This window comes from Thunnus thynnus, chromosome 7 (genome assembly GCF_963924715.1).
Source record: "Thunnus thynnus chromosome 7, fThuThy2.1, whole genome shotgun sequence".
Lineage (NCBI taxonomy): Eukaryota > Metazoa > Chordata > Actinopteri > Scombriformes > Scombridae > Thunnus > Thunnus thynnus.
The window spans coordinates 30,422,769-30,434,049 of NC_089523.1; the positions used below are offsets into that span (position 1 = coordinate 30,422,769).

General features: G+C 40.3%; 1 protein-coding gene across 3 annotated transcripts in view; it reads left to right on the forward strand.

Annotated features, from left to right (window-relative positions):
• Positions 1–11,281, forward strand: part of slc8a2b (solute carrier family 8 member 2b) — a 172,964-nt gene that overhangs the window by 126,992 nt on the left and 34,691 nt on the right. For all 3 annotated transcript variants that reach the window (XM_067595470.1, XM_067595471.1, XM_067595472.1), the window contains one exon: positions 10,373–10,881. In XM_067595470.1, coding sequence (XP_067451571.1) covers positions 10,495–10,881 — 387 coding nt within the window. In that variant the 5' untranslated portion in view covers positions 10,373–10,494. The remainder of the gene's footprint in view (positions 1–10,372; positions 10,882–11,281) is intronic.

Here is an 11,281-nt window from a genome sequence, read left to right on the forward strand (position 1 = left end):
CAATCTTCTGATTAGTGGACGACGTGCTCTACCTCCTGAGCCACAGCCGCTCCTGAGTACATAATCCACAGTGAGTTTCTGTTACACTGTGCACAGTCATAAAAACATGTTTATGTACTGATACCTAGTCGTCCATTTGTGTAGCATAAAGAAGTGGTTTAAGAAAATAACAAAGTTTGCAGACTCTTTTGGTTAAAACATGTTAATTCAGTGATTATCAAATACACATGAGCACCTGATCGTATCTGATTGTGTCTCCACTTGTCCCATTTTGGTAAAAACTCTTTATTTTTTCCCCGACGTTGCGCCAACGTGTGGCTCTGATTAATTACTTGGAAGCAAACGTACAGTGTAATCATTTAACCATCTGCTGAGCTGAATCCAGACAGATCCGGACACATCTCATCTCGTTATCAATCTAATTACCAGATACAATCGCCTCACTCATTAAATACTGAGACTTTTGTGCTCTGTGATGTGATTCTCCCTGAAACTGGTCCATAAAAGTGTCATAATTTGATGGTGTGCCTCTACTATAAAACGCTACGGGCAACCCTGTATTATATGTTTGTGCTGCAACTGTTTTTGTCTAATCATACAAGTCTCTCTTTTTTCATTCCTCACACTACTATATTAATATTTCTGCTGTATCACTTTTTGTGTGTACAACAGAGAGTTGTATGCACATCCACAAAACCTCAGTGGGACAGGTGCTGGACACAAAAATCAATGAAATAGCAATACAAGCAGTAGACCTGTAGTTGAGTGTGGCTGTTTGGAGCAGCTATAAACCTTATCCACCTTTGTTTTGAGCTCCTGTCTTTTCTCTTCCTGACGAATCTCTACATCAAACTATGAATCGTCTACATCTGAAATGTTTGGGAAACAGGCTATATAACTATATGAGCATTAGTTATCTGTGCTGATTTTACGTGCTGATTGAAATGTAACTGTAATGTTCACAGCTTGTGTTGATTCTCTGGGGAACACAGTGACATTCAGCCCCTTGCTGTACAGCCGGATGGTCAATCTGTCAGCCTGTGATACGGTGCCAGCTGTAACAGCCTCGGGCCGACACTTAGCAGAGCCCACAGCTCCGGCACCATGTGTGAGTGTTCGTAGAAGAAGTATTTCCTTAATTTATGGTACATAAAAAGACAAACAAGTGTCGTCAGAGGTCCTCCTGGTGCTACAACGCAGACATGAGACATTAATAGCTTTAAATTTAGCTTTATCTTCCTGGTCACCACTAAAAAGAATTAATAGGACCGGACCTATCAGCACCAGCAATCGTTTAATGAACTGTTTAGATGAGTGGTGGATTACAGTCAAAGGCTAATGAAGGCACTTACTGTAACATGCATGATGGAAGAGAAGAGATCAGATATATAAAAGTGAACGAGAGAGGCAGAGACGGAGATAAGAGAGAGAGAGAAGGAAGCTGGAATGAAACAGTAGAGGATGATGAACGTGGAAGTGTGTGTGTGTGTGTGTGTGTGTGTAATGTGATATTATACAGACAGATGAAGAATGCTAATCTACGCTACGATCACTGTGCTCAGCCACGTTTTCTGTTTTGATTTTAATGATAAAAGCAAAGACAGCAGATCAGTCTCGACCCCGATACGACGGAGGTGAATTAAATTTAATTTGTGGTGTTCACACCTTTGAAAAAACTGAATAATCACAATAATCCACGGACCTTCCTGTGATCTGTTTTGGTAATGCTTTATTTTACAGCTTGGTCTTTTCAGAAAAATGTCCTGTTACCAGTTGTAGGGAACATAGAGACTGTTAAGTCTTATAGTCAGTCAACAAGATCAGCTGAACGTGCAAAAATGAGAAATGTAAATCTACAGGCAAGCATACAATAAAAAGTTTCCAAAAATAAATTAACAACCAAGTCATGGTTTCCTTGATAGTGAGGGCGCCTCCACTAAGGCTACATCCACACTAACATCCTCCTCCAGGATTGCATTTTAGCCTGGACGGGCAGAAACTGAGACTTTAGGCAACAATGACGCAGAAAACCACGTTGGTTTCCCTGTCCCATGCCCTTCCCTGATCCATCACGCCCCTAACATGTGACCCTTTTCCAGAAGAAAACAAACAACATCAGTCTTGACTACTAGTAATTAATTCAACATGGATAATGAATTACAGGCGTTGCTGACCTTGTTGTCTATGCTAGCAGCTGTTGTGCAGTTAAATTCTGCATTTCATGATGCTACTACTGCCTACATGTACAGGAGGGAAACTATCATTCAAGCAATTTGTGACAATTCCCGTGTCCAGTGGTGCATGCCAGGTGTACATGAATGGTCATGTGTGATGAAAACGCTCCCATGTGTTGTTCTGGAGTCACATGATCAAACCTGTGTGTGTTAGCGTTTTTGCTGACATAGCTTGACTTGCCCTTGGCCTCACTGCTCTACTGGTTTCACTCTTCAGGGAAGTGTGTGTGTGTGTGTGTGTGTGTGTGTGTGTGATCAGTGGGGAGAGATTAGGGGGTTTGTCCCTCAGCTCAGTCTGTCCCTGCTGATGAATGAAGGCTTTCTCTCTCTTTTTTTTTTACCCTCTCTATCTCTACCTCTCTCTCCCTTTCCAGCACACTCCTGGTGATCGATTGCCCTACCAAACCTTTCCCCTTGCCCTGTCGCCATGGCAACACACTGCACCTTTTCTCCCTGACTGATGACCATAAACATGTTTAGGACCTCGGCCCGCATCTCTCCCGCATCACTTCATCTTCTCCTCCCTGCGCCTCCCTTCTTCCACTTCCACAATCCTCCCCTTTTGTTTTATCACTTCATCCCTTTGCATCAGTCAGTTTTGCAACGTTGTCCTGCTGGTGGCGCTAGAGGAAAAGTCAGAGGATCATTAATGTCATTAGAACGTATCCTCTACAGACCTTGAACATCTGTAGCGAATTTCATGGAAATCCATCCAATATTTGTCAAGATATTTCATCCCGTATCCAGGCCGTGACATCGTCATCCCTGGAGCCACGCTGCTAGAAATAAAAGATACAGATAAAGTCAGCAGCTCGATTTCACACATCGTCGACTGCTTAAAAACCCTGACTCATAAAACGAGTAGAAGCTTACAGTATGTCCTGCCTTTTTTGATCCGTTGACTCCTGTTTGATGTCATCTTTGCTCGACAGTATATCTTAAAAATCACTCCAGCTGTTTTAAATCATTGTACACATAAATTCAACTGATAACCTCTTTTAATTAGCATTTTTTTTCAAAGGGAGCGAGCGTGGCGGCAGTCGAGGTGAGTTAATCAAAAGAAACTGAGAGTAATCTAATTCTTCAAGTGAATGTGAGAATCACAGTGGAGTCCATTAGTCTTCACTTTCATTTCATCTCTTTCATTTGGAGGAGCTCCCGGCTCAGTTGAGCCTCTCCGTAGCAGCGGGAGAAATGAAAGTGGAAGCCGAGGCAGATTGCTAAACAGGAGAGGAGTGTCAGAGAGGAGGAGGAATGGGTTTAATGTAACACTAATGACATCGGTTCGCCCATAAAAATACCACTAGACACCTGCCTCATCGTCACCAGAGACACATTCTGTTATGGTAAATATCAGTTTATCAAAATCTAATTTCTGAGGTTGAATGAAAGGAAAAATATTACCCGCTTGTGTTGCACTGCAGAGCAAAATTATGTTGTTTTTCCTCCAAAAAAGTACAATTACCTCCTCAAAATCCTTTAAACTCCTTCTGCTTGCTCATGCTCAGGCTTCAAGTTTCCATATCACACTTATAGAAGTTGCATCTTGGACCAGGATTGGCTCCAAACTAGTTGTGATGTCACAAATCATGCTCGTAGGTACGCATGTAAAACCCAGTGAGCACAGAGAAATTTTCCTCCTTCAGCAGATGAATATAAAAACATTATTCTAGTGTCAAACTCTGCACATAAAACATCCAACTGAAGTAACAGGAAGTCAAACAGTGGAGGCTTTAAAATGCCACATCTCCATCCATCATCCAGGATGTTGAGCATTTGGTTCACAGTTATGTGCACGTAAAAAAGTAGGGCCGGACGATATGGACAAAATCAAATATAGCAATATCTTTGAACAAAATACGTCGATATTGTGACAGATTTTTGATAAATAATCATCAATAATGTGGATATATTGACTAAGTGGGTAAACACAAATAATAAAACAGCTATAATTGTCTGGTAAGTTCAGAAAATTACATGACTTTACTGTAATGCAGCTTTTAAAACCAGGAAAAGACAACATCCGTGCCATATCATGATATTACAATATCCAAAATCTAAGACAATATCTAGTGTCATATAACAATATCGATATAATATATTAATATATTGTCCAGCCCTATGTAAAAGTTACATTAAAGGACAAACCTGATGATATTCTGCTGTATATTTTCTGTAAGTATAAACTCCAGACAAAATAATCTACTAACAAGTTTTATCTGTGTATCCAAAGCCTGATAAATATCTCATTCATCTGTGTCGTAGAGCTTCACTGTCGTCCAAAAACTATTAAAAACTCATCAATGAGCCACACTGTTGTCCTTTCATCACCATGAACACAGACACTGTAGTTTATTTTGACTCGATCCCACACACACACACACTCACGCCATCCTGCTGCCAGAAATACTCACCAGAGCACAGAATGTGGATTAATCCACCGCTGAAAATAGTCCCCCCACAAATGCTTCCTGCTTCCTCCTGTTTGAGTGACATTTGTTAAAAAACTACAGCTGTTTTAGGAGATTATTTAAAAATGGAAATATATCCAATTAACATATATATATATTTAGATTTTTACATCTTCAGCAGGAACAAACATGCAGCTGCTGTTTTATGTGAACATACAAATTGATTTTCAGTGCTTGCGTGTGTGTGTGTGGCGATGAGTAGGTGGAGAACACACACACACACACATACATATCTTTCATGTCCAGGTGCTGAGTCCAAAAAATATCTTGAATACTTTCTGTTTCTCAAAGACTCAAAGTGCTCCCTTAAGAATCTTCATTACATTCAGGAGGAGTGCGTGGTTTCGACAGAGGCGGTAAATGAATGGGCGGAAGCCATCGCCTCCAGCTTTCAATGAACATTAGTCTCAAAATGAGAAGAGGAAAAAGTAATGACAGAGAGAAGAAGAAGAAGAGGAGCTGTGTTTATTTATGTTTATATTTCTGACTATATTACACAAACTATTATACAAGTTCTATTTCATTACAACCAATTCACTTCAGTCTCTGTCACTTTTATTTGAGTATCTTTGTTGATAATTAGATTCTAACATAAGACAATCCAATAGGACAACAGGAGCCTGGAGCTACTCGTCTCATGTTTGTTTTACCTTTCTGGACAGACGCTGCTGTCTAACAACATGATTCTCATTTCATTCCTGTCGTGTGTTTTGGCAGGACTGAGTTGCAGCATCCCGTTGGTCGCAGTGCACAGATAGAGAGAAGTAAATAAAGGAGAATAAACATAGTAAATAGCATGTTTTGTCTGGTCACATAAATCCAAACTGCAAAACCAACAGAATCTAAATATCCACCTTGTCAAAATGTTTGTCGTGTCTCCGCTTCGGTGGTGAGTTTACCGAAGGAGACATCCAACATTTGAAAAAGGTTGACCTTGGTTTATTGTTGAATTGTTATGAAAATGCAACAGCAGGAAACCTTCAGTTCATGCCTAAACTATAAATGTGCAGCATGATTGTGGCATAAAAGGCAACACTTACTGGTTAGTTGTGAATAACTGAAAGGCTTTAGTTGTGTTTTATATAAAAGAAACATCTCTGTGTGTGAGTAGTTTCCACAGAATGATGATTACTTGCAGGAACAGGAGGCTTATCACAGAATACTCTCAGTGGAGACTCGAAAAAGATGGGGAAAGAAGCATTTTTCCGGTATTGTGTTTACAGATAAATACAAGTACTTTGGTTTCTATTTAGATGGAAGTATGCCATTCTTACATGAGGCATCAGTTCTAGTGGGGCCTTAGGAGGTGTTATAGGAAAAACTAAAAGTCTGAGAGATATGTGCAATGTGAAACACGTATATGTTCTGTTTTAGATGATGTGTCAGGTACATGGGGTTCATATTTGGATGTAATAAATATGTACCTGTTTGGCAGTTAATATGGGCTGTGACTCCTGTGAGATTATAGAAGGTCAGCATGGCGAGTTTGTGCAATAAGCTGCTGGGTTTTAACCTGACCTGCCAGATGGTTTGTTACACAAAACCATCTGAAGAGTCCTTGGATACTGTTTGGAAAAGGGCAGGCACTTTGAAAAACATACTTGGCAGGAGGACTCGGATGAACCATCTGTCTGTCATCATCTTACCTTGCGAAGCAGCTGGATTCACAAGATCATGTGAAAATTCTCATAAGATGTAACTTAAAGCCCGACAAGATGGATTCTCACGCGATCTCATAATGTCGTGGTTTCGTGAATCCAGCTGCCTGGAAAGGTAAACCAGGTTTAACAGCCAATGGGGACGCTTGTCTGCTGGAGGTGAATTAGATTTTCTTCTCCCGGCTCCTTTTCCGTCATGGACTGTGTACGAGGAAATTGGGTTGTGTTTTGTTTGTGAATAACATATTTTTTCTGGAGCTTTGCATTACTATGAGCGGAACAAATAAATTAAATGAAGAATGAATGGGCATCTGAAATATTGATTTAATACAGGAATGTGCTTTTGAGGGCGATTATTACCACAAAAAAACAAATGTGGAGGAGTTCAAATACCATGTCCAGTCTAAATGCACGCAAACATGGGCAGAAGAAATCTCACAAAAGCCGAAATTGAAAGCTTATCATCTATTCAATATAGATTATAAAGGTGAAAAATGTGTCATTAAGCAACAGTGAGAGATCACACTGTGCACAGATGTGCAGTATATTGTCATTACATGAAACTGGAAGATACAGAGGTGTGGTTGAAGGTGTCAGAATCTGTGAATACTGTGAACTGAATGAGGTGGAAACCAAAAGTTATTTAATTCTCTACTGTCTTTTATCCTTTATTCTGTCCATTTATCATGATTTACAGCAAATATTGTTTAAAAAAAGTTGTTCCACATCTAGATTTTATTACATCTTACATTTTTATTACAATTGAATATATTTCTGAAGCATGGAATAGGAGGAGAAATATAACTTATAATACTTAACATTACAGATTATAGACTATTTATTTACATATATATGAACTGGATCAGATGCACAATGTTGTGACTGACAAAAACAGATGCATATGTAGATTTTGGTTTGTTTTTGTTGTGTTTGTTTAGATTGGCACATTATGTTTGTGTTTGTTTTGTGTCTATGTGTTTAATTATATCTCCTGGGACATTATGTTTTGGCTCTATAAGGTCTGTGTGTTGTGCTGTTAGATGGTGGAGAGGTTGCACGCTGAAATGTGCAGTTTGTTGTTGCATAAGGTGTCTGAATAATCCCATGAGGACGCGAATATAGAATTGTTTGCGCATTCTCACAGATAATCATCAGTTTCTTGATACAGTTGTCATACTTTTTTATCTTTATGTGAACAAAACTCTTAAACTGATCACTTTGAGGCAGTTTTTAGCACAAATACTTCAGGATGTAATACACTATGTGATGTCATATATGAGACTAAAAATGAAATTAAGATCAAAGAGTGTTTCCAAATGGGGCAACATACACCTGCAACATATGACACACCTCAAAACATCCACAACTATTGTTTTCTATGTGAACCTGCACACCAACCATGTCACCACAGGATACATCACCATACAACGCTTTAATGTGTGCTACACATGCACTTAACTGTTTGGCATGAGTTAGGTGATTTAAAAAGAAACACATGTACATTTCTGACTAAAAAACATGTACAGAAACATAATTCTCAAGACTGAGGTGAAGAGATGAGAGAAAGAGGGAATAGAAAGTAAGAGGAAAGAGAATGAAACATTTCTATTTGAAGATCAACTGAGATCATCTGAGGTGTCTGACATTTTGAAACAGAAGGTGTTAGCAGGTGCTTTCCTTCTCTCCATCTCTCCATCCGTCTCCATAAACGGACGGATGATGGAGAGAGAGAGAGAGAGGGAGAGAGATGAAGCATGAGAGAAAGAGGGGAGGTACTGTATAAAGATTATAAGCCCGATGCACATACTGTAGGAAACGGTCCATCTGTCCATCTTTTTGGTTTCACGCTGAGGTTTAAATCTCACCGGTTGGCAGGTGCAGTCTTGCATACTCACACACTGCGTTGTAAAGATATACAGAGAGCCAGTTTGATCAAAACCTATCCCAAATCCCAAAACAACCAAACACAAACCTTGTGATGTCAGCCTGCTTTCCTGGAGGCCATCATGGTGCCTCTCCTTTCTTTGTTTCCATCACATTTTTTTCTTTGAGAATATTTCAGTAATATATCCTCTCTCTTATTCCAGGTTTCTCTCTCTCTCACTCTTTTTATTTCTCTCTTCTTATTCATCTCACGTCTTTCTTTCTATCATCTAAATTTCCTTCCTCTCCTTTCTCGAGGTCAAGATAAAGGTTACGATGAACTAAAATAAACCAATAAATCAACCACACACGTACCAACCCCTTTATCATTTTCCCTCATTTCCTCCAACCCTTCATCCCTCTTTCTTGTTGTTCCTTTGTCTCGCCACTCGTTTTTTCTGATTCTCTTTTCCCCACCTTCTTGTTTGTCTCAATTCTTTTCCTCTTCTTTCCTCTTCATCTCTTTCTTGTAACCTCTCCATTTTTCAAGCCCATCCTTTTTTTTTCACCAAACCCTTCGTAGTTTCTGAGAACCGGTGACTCACTACCATGAATAGCGTGAGTGTGCCAGGGTCTTGGGCGAATCACGTCATCAGTTATTAGTCAAGCTTTTCACCTTCTTTAAATACACCCACTTCTTATTTAATGCTCAAGGACCAGCGGAGATTCTCCTACTTTCATCCTGTACAAGAAGTGAAAACAACATATGAATGGAGGCAGATAGGAATGAGTCTTTTTCTGATAAACATGGACAGCCTTGGACTCAACTCAAACATCACTTTGGATTCCAGGCGATACATCTCCTACTCCCTGTTCACTCCCTCTATTACTGAGAGGGTTTTTAAAGCCTGGGGAGACCATGGGATTGTCTCTGTAAAGCATCTTTACATTGATGGAACATTTAAATCTTTTTGATCAGTTAATTTGTGTATTTAATTTACCCACTTCTTCAGATACTTACAAATCCATAAATTTATTTGCAAACACTTCCCTGAGTTCCCTGCTATTCTTCCTTCTACCTTGGTTGATATATTGAAAATTTCAGAAATAAATCAGATATAAAAAAAAACATGGACAGCCTCTCGAAATTGGTTTAACATTGAAAAGTAAAAAAAGAAAGTTGAACAGACTTGGATATGCAACATATAAGTAGAATTAACAGCCTTCTCAAAGACATACTGCAAGCTTTCACACAGTTTAGCTTTATATCATTTGTCTTTATCTGAGAACAGAACCATAGCCAAGATTTTATACTATAATATTGATGTGATGTCAGGAGTCCAAGCAGACTATATTCTTTTGGCTACTAAAATTCGCCAAATTCCTGGAAAGAAAAGAGTTTATAACTACATTCAATCCTCTGTGGTAGTTACAGCAAGCATCGATCGCTGTGATGTTTCTGCACTGAAACTCTTCTGTCTTTGATTTTCCTGTTGGGGATGTTTGAGTTTCTGTGACTGGCTCTCGGTAGGTTCTTTAGGTTTCTGTGACTGTTTTATAGTCCATATGTGACACAGCAATATATATCATATGTGGCAACGTGGTGATAGTAATAGATCGACTGCATGTTTGCGTGTGTGTGTGTGTGTTGACTCAGACTGATCTTAAAACTTTCCCTTCAGTTTCTCTCCCTTCATCCTCTTATCTCTGAATGTTCAAACAGCTTCAAGATACATGCAGATATTTTGCTTATAATTAATCATTTTCATAGACCCATGTGACCTCGGCACTAACTCGGTGCCACAGGCTTTATGGGGAAATACAAGCTTCTTTTTTTTTTTAACAGCAGCATCCTTCAAGGTATTTCAATGATTGCACAGGTGGTTACTGTCTGTCTGGGATGAATCTTTGCCTGGAGTGAAACCAACCTTTAAATCCAGATGGGGCTAGCGCCGTAGGTGCCTCTCAAATTCATTTTACATGCTTTTACAGGTTTTTGCTCCAATTATGTCTCTTAATAACAATCTGTTTTTCTGGCCAAAAGAGAAAAAAGACAGACTGTTGAGTCTGTTGTTGTGTTTTCGATGTGTTTTCTGTGTTCCCAAACTAATTTGCTCTGTTTTCTTTCTCTCTCTCTTTCCTGTAGGTGAGCTAGTCGAACCACCCTCAGCTCTACCCAGAGCCTCCCCTTCCCACCTCCCTCTTCCTCAGCCTAATCCCGTCATCCTCTGCCTCACCTTTCCCTCACGCCTCTCGTGAGAAACCACCATGTCTCTCTTCGCCTCTCCCGTCCCCAACTTCCTCCTCCTCCTCCTCCTCTTCCTCCTCCCACTGCCTCCCTGCCAGCCGGAGTCCCAGCGCAGCGACCCAAGCAGCGACCCCGGTCGAGCGGTCTCCCCCTCCATGTTCCCCTCCTCCTTCCCGACCGCCATGTCTTATGGTAACAGCACTTTGCCCAGCAAAAGGGATAAGTGTCAGGAGGTGGCGGTGTGCAGACCTGGCATCCTGCTGCCCGTCTGGCAGCCCAACCGACCCGGCCTCGGCGACCAAGTGGCCAGAGCTGTGGTCTACTTTGTGTCACTCATGTACATGTTCCTGGGAGTGTCCATCATCGCAGACCGCTTCATGGCGTCCATAGAGGTCATCACATCACAGGTGAGAACTAGGGAATGGATGGATGGATGAGTGGTGTAGTTTGAGTTATTGCAGTGCACCTGCAGCTTCGGAAACCTGTATCTGCACACAGAAAACAAAGGGACTCATAACTTCCACCATATTTAACTTCAATGTCAGGAATATCTGGTTGTGTAGCTGTGAGTTTTTGTCAGATGGCCTCACTTGGTCTTTCATAAACTATCAACAAAATCAGTAATTGCACCCAAACTTCATGTGCACAGATACAATTTCACACACATCACAACCTCTAAAAATTACACTTGGCACGGATTTTGGCTCAGCTGTAGCAGGAGGTACATCTACAGTGAAAAAATGGTACATTAAATCAGCCATTAAAAAATCTCCACATGTTGTTTGGACAGAAAACATGCTGACCCTG